We start from the raw sequence: 15,252 nt of genomic DNA, 5'->3' as shown, positions 1-15,252 counted from the left end.
CACCTTTTTCTCTTTCTCTCGCCCCCTTGCCCACCCCACCCCACCCTCCTATTCTCACAACCCCCAGTGATGTAGGCGAGCGCCACAACACAACAACAGTGTCTCAGGAGGGGGGCAGGCGGCGGCAGTGGAGCACCCAGGCCCAGAGAGCGGTGGAAGTGGAGGTGGAGGTGGAGGTGGGAGGAGAGGGGAGAGGGGAGAGGGGGGGCAACATATGGCACTCCATTAAAAAGTTTCATTAGGAGAAAAGCAGCGGAGTCCAACTGCAGCCTGGCCCGCTGCCACCGCCGGAGCTTCAAAGTTGTTCCAATCAAAATGGCTGAATAATGCAGCGCACAGCAGCCAGCAAGCACCAACAGAGAACAGCAGCAGCAGCTCCAGAGCAGACCTGTGGCTGGAGGAAGAGAGTGATGGAGGTGAGGGGAGGGGGGAATGGAGCGACTAAGAGAAGCCTCGAAGGAGGGGAGGATGGAAGTAGGGATGGATCAATGATTGTGTGCAAAAATGTAAAAAGAATTAAACGTGAAAGAATAAAAGCAGTAGAGAGGATAATGATGTTAACAGCTACGACTGTGAATTTGGACTGAATATTACGTTGAAAACCAGATATGGCCATCTGATATTTAAGACCTGATTCGTATCATCTTCAACGACACTCTCACAACTGACGCTTTCTTTGTGCTCTGCCATCAACGTCCACGCCTTCCAGAGCATCTCTCCTGTCATCGACTACATCAAGACGTTCATTCTCTTCTCCTCCAACCCATTCAGACATGACGAGATGGCAACCGGCTTTACCGCCTCCCATTCAGCCTTCAACCTTGACCGCTCCAATTCTGTTATCTGCTAAGACACGGCAGACGTGTCAGGGACTAGCGGTCCTGTCAGGCCGAGGGTTATTGTCAATACTGAATCTGACACGGATCTGATGGCGCGGATGGAAACGCCTCAAACTGAATTATTCTGCCCAAGGTCTGATGTCTCATAAAGCATCTGACTTTGATTGACATCTCATTTTGAGGCAGCTAGCTACAAGGTGAAAAGAAAAAATGCAAGGTTGATTTATGCCATAACCAAAAGGCTTTTAAATTGAAGAGGTTTTGTACAATTTTCAAAGAGTCTTTTATTGGGTTAACGTGCATTGAACAACAGAGCAAACCCTCAACACTCATCGAGGCCACATACCATGTTCTGGTCATCCAAACGTTTCCATTCATTTATCATGAATGTAACACTTTGAGTTTACAGAAACTTGAAAAAGTATTTCAAAAACACTCCTCAAACAAATCAGCCAGGGACACAAGGCTGTGTAAGCTAGTCAAAAGACATTGTAGGAGATAAAAAAGATAACAGACAGACAACCTTCGGATCAAAACAAATCAGACAGCCTTCCCCAGAGCTAAGATTATTTCATCCTTCGCTGAAGTTCAGCCACCTGACTCAAAAGTTGAGCTGACTATGGCAGCTGCCTTAAGGGATGAGACTACCCCAAAAACAATCTAACCAATCTTAATTGGAGCTATCCTAAACACCTTTACTCAGATGAGGCAAAACAACTCCTTCCCCACCACTTCCTGTTTTCTCTCTCTCTCTCTCTCTCTCTCAGCTCTGACGACGGACGTCATGAGGAGACGAATAAGACAAAAGCTGCCCTTTTCTTGTCGTCATCTCTTGTTTCCCGAGAGAAGCAGTCACATTCAAACTGAGGAGGCTAGCGATGCATATTCATGGCCATCTGTCCAGCCATTAGTGGCGCTCCTGTTCAGCAGAAAGCGCCGGCGAACTGCTGGTAGAAAATTAAACACCTCAGCGCGCGTCACGCTCCAACAGACGGCTTGACCCTGGTCCTGTCATCACACTGAGATCACTACCACCACCACCCCCTCCCACACACACACACACACACACACATGGAAGTAAGTTGGACCGAAAGGAGGACCAAGTGTTGCCAAGCCAACAGACAATACCATTGGGCTGAAAACAGGTAAAAAAAAAGATGGTCTAGAGCTGTTGACAAGAAGAAACGGCAGAAAAATGGGTCCTTACACAGCCCATTGCTCCAGGGATAAGAAAAGACTTCCAGTGACAGGTAAACACCTTCATGGCTATCCCAAATGTATGAAGGTGCAATGTCAGTGCCATTTTAGAGGAAAGATAGTAGAAAAAAAAGGAAAGAAAAATAAATAAGGGAAAAAAAGCACACTGTACATGCCAGGTAAGTGTTTTGCCAGAGCTCTGCTGCCTGCCCACCCACACACACACACACACACACACACACACACACTAACACACACTAACACACACACACGCACACACACACACACACACACACACCAGAAGGCCCATGGAGAGCAGGTCTGTCCGTGATCTCAGCCACTGCCATTAATAAGGCAGCGCTCAGCAGACTGCAGCATTGCCTCTGGCGCTTTCTGAGCGCATGTGCCCTCCTCTCCTCTCCTCCCATCTCCTCCTCTCCTCCCCTCTCCTCTCCTCTCCTCCCCTCTCCTCTCCTCTCCTCCCCTCTCCTCTCCTCCTCTCCTCTCCTCCCCTCTCCTCTCCTTCCCTCTCCTCTCCGTCTCTGTAGGCAGCACTGGATACTGAGGTATAAATAGGTCGGTAAACGGATAATGATATGACATCCGGCGGAATGCACATCTAGAAATCCTCAACCCCCCTCATATAAACACATACGCACAGACACACACACACACACACACACACACACACTGCCGCTCCAGACACCCACATACACGTGTCGCATTTCCCCCCTGAGGGGTGTGTGATAGGGGTTGAAGACCTCGGCATTACGGCACACTTGTCACATACACTTCTCTCACCCTCTCCTCAGAAGCCTTTTTAAAGATGGCGTATTCCTTAACCTCAACTAACACTCGCTGCTCGTGTGTATGTATGTATGTATGTATGTATGTATGTATGTATGTATGTATGTATGTGTGTATGTAATGTGCCTGTATGTGTATGGGCCGTTCGGATGCCTGGGACAGGTGGGTCCAATCATGATTTTGAGGACACATCTAGCAAACAAACAAACTATGCAGTAAAACAAATGTACTGTATGTCAAATTATAACATATACTGTATCTCTCAGGGGATATTTTCTAGTTCACCCCCATGTAATGACAAATATTCTCTTTTCTCTCACTCACTTTTTCTTACTTGCTTAGTAATTATCCAGGCAACCAAGTGAATGACCTCAAAGTATTTTTCCATGGCAAATTGATGTCAGCCATTTTCTTTCTCTTCCCTTTCCCTTGTCATTGAGGTTGGCCTTCAGATGTGAATGAGAGATGAGGAGCTGGATAAAGCAGTAGAGTACGGAGTGCTAAACTCTCACAGTTTGAGGTCCGGGAACGTACGTACGCTTCATTGAGGCATGTGTCTGAGATAGGGAGAGACAGACAGTTAGGCTAACGGGTGTCTCTGTTGAGAGGCCCACACACTCAACACCAGCACTTTGCAACACATGTAAACGCTCTCTAGAAAGCCACGGACACAAGGGCAGACATTTGAAGTAGTCAGCCGCATCGAAACCACACATTTGGAAGGCTTTCATAATCCCCCAGCTGGGAAGCAGAACACAAAGAAAGATACACTAGCATTGGAGAACACTACTGCGCCATTCCCTTCATCAAGACGTTTTTTTTTTTCAGGCCGATCTTCTTACTGACGCTCTTTCATAGCGCTGTGTCGGAATTACATCACGACCAGACTCTTGCACTGCAGAGGCAATGCATCACAATAGGCAGTCTAATCGCCCTACGCCTTTCCCCCCTCTCTCTCTTCTCTCACTTTCACACTTACACACACACACACCTACTCACACACACTGCACAAACTCTCGCTCTCTCTCCCTCTCTCTCTCTCACACACACACACACACACACACACACAATCACATTTATGTGTGTCAAATTAAGGATATATCTTCAAACTTTTAGGGTCACTCTGTTCTGAGTAGCTACTACGGCCTAACTTTAATGAAACCAGGCTCCAGTTAAGTAATTCAATAACAAAGACAAGGTAGACCTCGGGCAAAATTCCATTAAAGCCTTTCATCTAAAAACAGACACTTGCACTAGCACAGCATTAAGTGAGAAATACGCTGCCTTCATCCCAAAAGTGTGCAGTCACCATGCGTCCATCACTTTCTCTGGATTACAAACATCCTACATCGGCTCCCAATTTCCCTTTCTCTGCTTTTCGAGTGTTCCCACAAAGTAGGCCTAAATTCCAAAATTCTCCTTTCTCAATTTTCTAATGGAACTCTAGCACATCACCACAACACCCCCTCCCCTCTCATCTTGTTGTCAGATTTCATTTTCAGCCAAGAGGAGAGTGAAAACGGAACATTTGTACATGGCCCTTCACAGCTAAGTCTTTAATTAAATTGCTGATTCCCCCGATGCTACTTGGCTCCCTGAGAATGTGTCTGCTCCCAGACTGCGCCTGAGCCTGTCTGTCGACTCTCCCCATTCCTCTGCCCTTCTTCCAAAGGAACAGGAGGTGACAGATTGCCTGAGATGGTGGCGATACATTCTCAATCTATTATTAGAGCGCCTCGTTAAGATGGGGTTTCTCAATGCTGGTTTAGATGGGAGAGAGTGGAGTATAGAGAGATGAGATAAAGACCCCATTTTCTATCTTCAAACACATCAACAGACACGGCATTACACAAACATTTAATAATACACAGACATACATACATGCACACACACACAAACACACACACACAATAGCCATAAATTCTAAAACGTCCTTCAGATTCAAATGTAAGGCAGGCAAATCCTAATTACGACTCGCTCCGCTCCTAATCTGTCATCGCTCTGCAATTTGTCCTTCGCCAAAAAATCAATTTTGTCACGATCGCATGGTGCCCCACTTTCATGTGTTTGCGTGTGTGTGTGTGTGTGTGTGTGTGTGTGTGTGTGTGTGTGTGTGTGTGTGTGTGCAGTCCAAAGGATATGTCACACACACACACACACACACACACACACACACATACACACACACACTATTTACACAAACTCTCCTCTATTCTCTAGTATGCTCCAAAAGGTAAAAAAGCCCATCATGCACACAGCCACACTTTCATTCGTCCCTTAGCTGGGTTAGGGGGCCAATAACAGCCTATGGAGAAAACAACATAACAACATTGCAATTGACAGACAGAAATAAACATATCAATGCAGATCTTTTGTGCGCCACTGCTAGATCTTGTGAAAGAGCTTGGAGAGAAGGCTACTTCCACTTTGTCATAGATCAGTGATGAGGTGTTCGGTCACATCAGACACTAGCCTACTAGGCACAGTTCTCTTCTTCAGCTATTTTACTAGTGAAAGGTACTGAGATTTCTGGCTTATTTCCCCTTCACATACTGAGGGAGACCAAGAGAGAACGCTTTATGGTAAGATAGATTTCTCAGCAAAAATACCACAACAACAACACCCAAATCTCAAAGTCATTGTTCTTTCACCCGTCCTCATAAACGATCAGTGTCACTAGGCTGGCCCCTTTGACAAGATTTCCAGCCTAATCCTGGGCTAAATTACATTTCCAACAGAGGATTTCCAATTCGCCACACAACCACAGTCCAGACCGTGGCATAATCCTCCTCCCAATAAAAACCATCCCTCAAGCTAATTAAATTAACTTCCAGGAACATGTGTTTATCCATACATTTCTCTTCACAGCTTGTCGAACCTTCTGTGCTCTGCTGGAAAGCTCGTTCCACAGGCTGCAAACTGCACACTGTGCAAAATGAAGTTCATTTATCATTGCGTGTCAAGCTTCGCATGAGGGCAAGTGTTTTGGTTAACACAATGCTGGTCTCTTTGAGGATAGTGTTTCTTTCATCTTTACATTGATTTGAGTTCAAAAGAAGAGGGATGAGCACAGGCCGGCTTTACCTTAAAGTGTGTGGTTAGCAGTTAGGCTGCAGTCCAATGTACTGGACTGCTGAGGTGAAAACAATACAATATCTGATTTGTCACTGACCTTATCTCGTCATGAACACGATCATAGTCGGAACAGAGAATTAGAAGCAGCTGCACTATCTTCACCTTTCTTTGAATAATTTTGTGGTACTAGAGAAGGAAGATGTTCATGAAATATTCTAGTGTCCTATTTACAATCACATATCAACTATCTGTGTCCAATCATAATAGCTGCTTACATAAAGTAATTTACATCAGCACATTTCCAGTCTACATGCTGGGATGTGTACAATCAGACTGCAACCATAAATAACATCTACATATCACGCATAAATGTCTCTGCACTTTCTCTACCTGCAGCAAATGAATCATTCAAGTCATCCAGTTCATGTAAGACTTCCTACCCAACCCAAATGTCATATGGATTACCGCTTTCTAACATGCCTGTGGCTGTGGAGACAGACCGTCAGATACACTCACTCACACACACACACACACACACACACACACACACACACACACACACACAGACATACACACACACACACACACACACACACACACACACAGGCACCTACAGTGGCTCTTAGGCATGCTCAGCTAAAGGGATTTGCATAACCCCATCGTCATCTTTGGGTGCCGTCGTACTTTAATCCCTTGCTGATCTGATTGGATTAAAACACGCGGCCCATCCGGTTTCATAGTAGTAAATAACACTAGAGAGACATGGCCTCAGTGCACAGTGCACACTAATAATCACAACACATCTCTGCAGGTGAGACACCCTACAACAGAGACCATGTGATTTGGGCATTCCTGTGGACTGTCCAATATCCACTTACAAGCTGATGAAAGATTGGGCATGTTCACAAACTGATAAACACTTGGCTGGTCATCAAACATTCAGTCTCACGTGTTGGACCATGTGGTGGAGTCTAACTAGCCCCCCGGAACGAAACGAGTTTGAATCTCAAAACGGAATGAGGCTGACCCTTTCTCCACTCGTGTGTGTGCGAGCGCCGCCTGACGAGAAATAGGGTCTCCTCTTCAATTATTCACTCAAATGAGGCCATCCATGCTCTTCAGATTCTCGCTCAATCCCCACCCCACCCCCACTTTTTAACCACTTTAAACAGTTTCAGCCCTTAATGGTTCAGGCTCGCTACGTAAGGCTGGCGATTCTCCACTAACAGTTCATGCACTACTGCCAAAGGGGATTGAGGAGAATGGGAAGGCAATAAGACTCCCAATTACTTGCAGTGGGTGTCTAAGTGGGGAGCTCAGTGGACAGGCACACCTGACAGAGCCCTCGCTGAAATTTAACGGCAAACCGCCCGGCACAAGTGGGTTTCCGCCTGAGAGCGCGCTGACCACAACTTCACAGGCGCCTTCCGCGCACAACACCCAGCTGTCAGTTCCACCAGGCATTCGAGATAGCCTCAGCAGAATCCCTCGCATCAATATCTTCGCTCACTTTAATGTTCTTAATAGGAGGCTGGGATCTTCCCGGAACAGAGCCGGGAGACAGGTCTACATTTTCACCGCTGAGATGCCCTGTTGAAGCTAAAGCTGACAGGCAATAAACCTTAGTGGTGCACCACTCATGAAAGGAACTATAAAATGAACTATCTATGTATGTGCATATGTTTGGTATATGGTAAGGTAAAAGATAGTCATCTGTAGCATGAAACGCATTGCACCAGTTTTCCTTGATCCCTGACCTATATTGTAAAATTATCTGCTGGGGCTCTAGTGGTTGGCATTACCAGCAGAGTACACCTTACAAAAGGATTACTGCACATGGGCAAAGAGGATTCACCCATTTATGGGCAATTTATTTATAACCCCAGATTCCACTGCCCTGCTGACCCCTTTTAATTATCCAATTATGTGCCATCAACTCCATGCATTTAATAACTATTCACTCTAAAATGGCCATACCATTCACCTAATCTCTCTTGGGATGGTGTTAAAGCATCTGTACCAAATGTGTTGTTGTTGTTGTTGTTGTGGCTGTTGTTTTAAGAGCTATAAATTCCTATGCTAAAACCTACTGCTATTTAAACCAGCCATGAAGGACAGCAAAAAAAAGGACTTGCTGTTGACCTGTTCCCTTGACACTCTGTGGTCTGAGGAGAGCCCAAATGTCCTCAAGGCCTGGATGACCAAATATAGCACAAAGGCTTCACTGTTGCAAATGTGTGTCACTATTGTGAGGGCCTGAGATTAGTGACACCCAACACTTAACTCAGTCTATCCACTTATTCTAAACACAGACACACTATTCACAGAGAGGCCCCCGTTAACACCACAAAAGATGAATAAACATTTCAAAGAAACAAAAAATCCTCCCCCTCCAAACCATTACAGGCAACATTTTAACTAAACGTTAATATAAAAAGGACAATGGTGAGCCTAATAGCTAGAGAAGCAGATCGTTTAATTTAAAGCTCACCAATCAGCCGTTGTCCTTTGGCTGCAAAGATAGCGATCACTCAAGCACACAAACAGTCTGTTGCCAGGGGATAGACAGATAGCTGTTTAACGAGCCAGTTGATGTGTATACTGGAATGGTTATGAGGCCTACCCTTTGATAGATGTGGGTATACTATGGATCAGACATTCTGTGAGATTCAGATATTCTGTTCCACTACAGATCATAAGGTTAGACAATATCTAACAAAATAACTATTTACAAAAAGAAACAATTAAGTTATCGATTGTGGCAATCTACGAACAGTCACTTAGGTCAATTCCCTACCCTGAGAAGCTTGGTAACTAAAAGCCAGGTAACATTAACTGGATTGATGTATTTTCTGGACATCTGTTTTTTCTGTACTGTCTGTTTCAGCTAATGGTAGGACACTTAATTATTTTTGCTTTCTCAAACAAAGGACAGAATGTTTTTTTCTTTAGCAGAGTCCCTGTCATGGAGAGAGGAATGTTTAACTTAGAAACCTGCCTGGGAGCCACAATCTCTCTCTCTCTCTCTCTCTCTCTCTCTGTGTGTGTGTGTGTGTGTTTTATGTGACTGCCCTGGGGATATAGTGATAATGACTTTTTACCACCGCTTTTTTATGATAATCATAAGGAGTTAAAACCTCCCCATAAATCCAATTAAAGAGCAGATTACACCAGTTTTGAATCTGGACTCCACTACCCATGGAGCCCTAACTTATTCACCAAGATAATCAGATCTACAATAACCACAAACCCCATACATTAAGTCATTTTAAGAGTTGGTGCCAGTTTGTGCCTTGGAGAGCGGGAGACCATATCAATATTCAGCACTCGAAAATACATCCTAAAGTCTAATGCAGGACCTCAAACCGTGTTGTGTGTAATATGTTGTTAAAAGTTAACACTTGTTTAGGACAGGTCCATATATATTTAACATAGTAATAGGCCTTATTCTTAATACAGTAACAATTACCGGTATTTAAGTCTTGATCAAAGTGGCTTTGAATGTTTAAAAACAACAATGACTGTACAACTGTTTACTACTTAAAGTTAAAATTAAAATAAAACAGGTTGATTTATTTGAGGAAAAGGGCCACATTTCACACAGTTCTGATTTGATCCTTAAATAAGATCTACATTACTGTTCCCAAATCCCCATGACTTTCTAGTCATAGCATTCCAGTTCCATTCCAGTCATTAAAACATAATCTTATCCACCAATAGTAACACTCCCACGCACCACTTTACATACTAAAGTGTGAATCGAAAAAAACGGATTAAGTAAAACTCAAGGGCACCACACACATCAATGGCAAAACCAAGTCATTGTGGTTTGAATGTATCCCAAAATAAGACAGCCCTGTGAGTCAGTAAGACAACTCAAAATGAGTTAGTGACAACAAACAAGAGAGGCCCGATTGTAGACCACCTATATTGAATAAATGATTTGGCATATAACACTGAACGTCAATTCAAGACCACACAAATTGATGAACTGATGATCATAAACTTGTTGCAAGGTGTCACTATATCTGGGCAACTATAATGCAGCTTGACGTCATCCTTCTCCTTTTTGGCTGTGACTGGACGTCACCATCCAAGAAATAGCCTACTACTGTACTACTCCATCGGAGAGGTGGCCAGGCCGAATTGTTGCTCCCACGGCAGGAGTCTGCAGTTGGCTAATGTAAACGGCATCTTGTGTCTTCTTTCTTCTAAAAAAACTCACGTAATCTGACCCCTCCATGGCGTGTCATTACCAAAGGTTTCCATTGTATGCTGCAATGCCATACAGCTGCTAAAACTGCAAACGACCGCAGTGATAGAGCCTTCGCTTTATCCTAATCGCTCGTGAGTGATATCATCCAACCGACAATGGGTAGAAACGGGCTTCAGCATTTTACGGAAACATTTAAATGCACTTCAGGCTACCGTTGGCTTTCCCAAACAGGACATTTTATGGTCCTTGGACAATAGGTCGTTTTATGGTCCTTGAACAATAGAGAGTCTATGTTATATTAAAAAAAATAACCACCTCCACTTTAAACCGATTTGCACAATGCAAATATCAGTCTTTGATGATAACGCTTACATTCCCCACTGTTTTGACAACTTCTGCAGCTACTGATAGTAGACATAGGCCATGTTTATTGCAAATCAAATGCGGTAGGTCTAGGCTATTTATTAGAGCCTTTTCAAATGATTCAACAACATGATACAATCGGTCAGAAGGTCATCGTAGAGATAGCAGATAGGTCTAACGTTAACTGTATAGCCTACTATCTAAAACCAACACTAATCTTGGGGCTTTGCTATGGTGCCGTTTTCCCAAGCCCCCTGTGTCGCCACTGACTGCGCTCAGAAGGAAACCCCATCTCGCCTACTGAAAGTATTCCGGAACCATAAACCCTTCTGTCACTCATTATTTGCAGCACCACGGGCTACTTTGTTACATAGTAGCCAAAGATGTGTTTACTGGCCTAAACACTGATTTTACAAACTAGCAATAAGTGGTCCTAATTATACGCTAACTTGGAAATGACTTAAAACTGAAGAGAAAGGCTGAGTTCCATCGACCAGCGGTGCTTTACAGTGGAAATGTTTAGTCCCTTTATAATGACAGCCTTTCACTTGGCCTTTAGCTTTGGCTACTCTCGTCGTCAGTGGTGCACCACGGTTTGTTTTCCTTCGTTAAGAGGTTGTAAGTGTTGTTCTAGGCTATCACAACCTAAATAAATTGTAACAGACCCTGGTCATGTAATACGAATTCTAACTGCAAAAGCCAAAGGCTAGCCTAGGCTACTTATGATCATATACAATAATGCGCCGTTTCGCTGGTTGTTGTACTAATGTGAAAATTCTGTAGTTTCCCACTTTCACTTCCCTGTCTGGTTAAGTGTTTACCCCGCCTGCTGGGGTGGAACACGGACGAATGGGGTAACATGCGGTGCGACTACAAAATGTTCCGACTCAAAACAGGAACCAACACACACACACTAAACTGAAAACAAAACCACGGCAACAAACCCAAATCATCATCTTGAAAGATTTCGTTCTATTTTAGAATCATATCATTATCCAAATTAAAGGAGAAACCGAAAATAACATTGATGAACAAATACAACTTTGAACCTAAACAAACCTTAATTTCTTTGCTTTAGTCTCCCGCTTGTTAAGAACTCCTGGTACGCAGTTGATGAGCTCGGTCCAGTCGGCGTGTAAGCCACAGCTCCAGCCGGTGGAGAACCGTGAGAACAGCCAGGTCTCTTTTCTGTTGGGCCGATAGCAGGTACACTTTTTCTGACCAGGTCTGCAGTCACAAGGCACCTCCAGACGCACATTCTGAACCAGGTGCCTCCCGAACGTGGTACCTCCAGTTTTCTGGATGTGAAGGAAAACGATCACATCCTCTCCCTTAATCTCAAAATCCATCGTCCGTTCCAGATCCTTGATGGGAAAATAGTACTTTTTTACATAATGGGGATCCGGCGTAGGGAATATGGTCATGTCTTCTTCAGCGAGGTACCCGTGCGGAGACCCGAAGTTGATGACTCCGGGAGCCACGTATTGATACAAAATCAGCATGAAGAAGACAGAGCCGACAACGATCAACAAGAATTTGCTGGTCCTCTCAACCATGTTCTCTTCGGAGCCGTTCATTTGTTACCATCTCTCAAATAACAGAGGATAGAATTGTAGTATCGTGACGGTAAACGATTTGCTTGCCCCTCCATAGACGCTAGTGAGATTCCTTGTTGGTCAGGGGACCGCCGCAAAGTAATCGGAGTTCGGGGTTGGACACATTGTGTCCCGAAGGCGCGCTCACACAAAACAAACTCTGACCCTGTCGAGACGATCCAGGGGTGCTGATCACAACTGTCTGAGAACCCCACGTGCAGTCGTTTTGCTGTGTCCCTAGTGCCTAGACTGAGCCGAGGACCGACGGATGTAAACCTGAATGTTGCCTGAGCAAGAGCTTTCTACCTCCACAAGCATGTGGCCGAGCGACACCCACCCCCAACGCAGCTCTCTCTCTCTCTCTCTCTCTCTCTCTCTCTCACACACACACACACACACACACACACGCGTACAGACATCCAGGTTTACTAATAATAAATTGCACATTTTAATAGTTAAATTATATTATATTAGAAATACAGAAATGAGCTGTTAGCCTGTGATTTAAGAAATTACATGATTATCATCAGCATTCGCTTCCCATCTTCCATATTTTCAGATAATATGCACAAAATGGAATCGGAATTAATAGTGTATGGACATGTGCCAAAACATTCCAATTTCGCCATGATAACCACGATTTTAAGGGTAGCCTATTTAAGGGCCAGGATATCATACATTAATGAAGTTGGCTTTATGAATTACGCACCAGTCTACAGAGATTATGTGTTAAAGATTGAGTATTGGCCATAGAGACGGGCTCTTTTTAACAGAAGAAAAAAAATCTGTTGGGATAGGTACTACCCATGTTGTAGGATAGATAACACCAATGGGGGGAGACACTGAGGCCGAGACAGCGAGAGTAGTAAGAAGGGAAATGTTTCACCTGCAGGAGAATTAATGGCAAGTTGTTTCTCATATTTATTTTATATATACTGTATCTATGTTATCATAAGTTGTGCACATAATAGGCTACACAGACAGCTGTGTGTGGGTGCGCGTGTCTGCATTTGACCGTTTGTTCTGATATGTACAGAGATATTATGTTATAGCTACACTACTAGACAACAGGCTGTCCTACAAGGCCTTCTACTAACAGATGAATGGGGAAAACACTGCGTTTTGTTTCACAGTGTATAAGTATTCCCCTGCCTCAGTGCCACGGTCTTGCCTCCTCGATCGCTCTCTCTTTCTAGCAGTTTATGCGTCCCATGATAAGGCCGCTCATGCAGCATGCATTTATTCATGCTGCTGCCTCGTTTGTTTGCTCCTGTCTCCAGTGGGAGTTTCGACCCTGACCCCTTTTAGCACAGACAATGATGATTATTCGGCAGCCCCTGGTGCACTATAACAGGCGGTGCCATAGCTTATCTTCTGCCGAACACTCATTGAGGCTAATAACCGATGTTTATACTACGTGTAGCGGCGAGTTCGTGAACTATTGCGCGCGTGTTTTGACAAATAAACAGTACGCATATTTTTCCACTTGTCCGTCCAAATATTAAATGTCAAACCTTATCAGAAAATTATCCATCAGCAGGTCACACATCTCTGTGCTTTATATGGTTTACTGTAGGGATGTGACAGACCACAAAGCTTCATTTTCAGAAAAAGGCTATTGTATAGCCTGGCGAGCCAGACCCACATTATAATGTAGGGTCTGGGCACTCACCGTTCGCAGTGCTCAGTCCTAGGGTCGGGATAATCAGTTGTCTTTCAAATTCCCTCTGCAATAGGACGCAATACGATATTTGTTTTCAAGTAGCAGGGAATTCAAGCCAAACCGTTGCAACTCTGCCATCAATCATTATGTTAAGCCCAACAAACAACTCTATACACGATTTCAATGCCAGATTTAGTTTCGATTTCTAGAACTCACAAGTCAACGGAGAGTTGCTAGACTAGCCCTGGCAGCCGCTAGGGGCGCGTCTAGATTTCTAGGCTAGCTATTGTACAGACCTGGGGGTAAATAAAGAATCAGCCATTTTTTTATTATTATTATTATTATTTCCTTAATTTTAGAGATCTAACCTCTTGAACCAAACAGGCATCATAGACAGTTATTAAGCTAACTTAAAACAGCTTGCAAAAAAAAAGGATGCAAGGCCAGTTTGACATTCATGAGTAGGCCTAAAATTACTTATGAAGAATTGATGTTTCCTTTATTTATTGCAAGTTTGAACTGTCATTTGGTTCTCTCATATTCATCCTGAGAGTGAAAATGAGCGTTAACTAAAATGCCAAACCTAGTGGCCCACGTTGGTCAAGTCCCAGCACCCAAATTATTGTCAGAGTGCAAATAGTTGTCTTGAGTTTTTGTCTTACTGTTCAAAGCCTCCTCTCAGTGGTGTATTTACTGTTATGAAAATAGAGTTTCTCTGCATGCCATTTCTCATTTGCCATTCAAAGTAAGAGCACTATGCATATACTGAATGAGACAATGCAAAATGCAACACAACATCAATAACACACTAGGAGTGAAAGGCAGCAGTGTTGCTAAACATGGCTTCCTTCAACAAATCAGTTTCTTTACAACTGAAATGATTGGTGCAAGTAACGCTGAAAAGAATAATGCTGATGGGATGCCTTTAATGAGTTTGTCAGTCCATTATGCTAGGAGCTCTCCCAGGACTGTATTCAGTAGATCAACATCCAAACAAGCAAATCTGCTGTTAATGAAGGATAGTTTACAAACCACAGATCAAAACACAGAGGAAAATGTAAATTCCTTCATAAAATAACCTTCAGTAAAGTACAATTAATCTTTGTTCTGACCATTTCGCACGCAGAAGCTTCAAAAGTGTTTCAGCATTCATGTGGTGACTGAAGTCCCTTACAATGTGCAAGGCCACCAAACCCCAGATTTAAAAGCATTTAATTAGTGTTTGTGTTGTGCAAGGCAATTCTGTTAGCCCATTCCTGAGCCTATAAACATTAAGGGTCTGACAACCAGTCAGTCCAATATGAAAAGACAGTAAGAAGATTGTTGTGGTATTGTAATTTATGGTCTTTTATTATTTAATTTATTTCTTGGCAGACATCTACAAATTGAAAGGTCTCTGGATTGTACTTTGTATCTCTTTGTGGGTATGTTTTGTCATGTATTCATTATTCAAATAAGCAAACAGTAGTACATATTTATATGATTTTATTATGTTTC

At 43.5% G+C, this 15,252-nt stretch overlaps 1 protein-coding gene across 1 annotated transcript in view; it reads right to left on the bottom strand.

Annotated features, from left to right (window-relative positions):
• Window positions 1-12,417, bottom strand: part of hs6st1b (heparan sulfate 6-O-sulfotransferase 1b) — a 62,036-nt gene extending 49,619 nt beyond the window's left edge. The window contains exon 1 of the mRNA XM_076290801.1: window positions 11,557-12,417. Within this exon, the coding sequence (XP_076146916.1) occupies window positions 11,557-12,074 (518 nt within the window). The 5' untranslated portion in view covers window positions 12,075-12,417. The remainder of the gene's footprint in view (window positions 1-11,556) is intronic.
• Window positions 12,418-15,252: the final 2,835 nt, after the last annotated feature.

Source organism: Alosa pseudoharengus, unplaced genomic scaffold, assembly GCF_046254945.1.
Source record: "Alosa pseudoharengus isolate Yale_2024_CS ecotype anadromous, Long Island Sound unplaced genomic scaffold, YU_APseudo_1.1 YU_APseudo_1.1_scf_18, whole genome shotgun sequence".
NCBI lineage: Eukaryota > Metazoa > Chordata > Actinopteri > Clupeiformes > Clupeidae > Alosa > Alosa pseudoharengus.
This window is presented reverse-complemented; position numbering and strand designations above follow the sequence as displayed.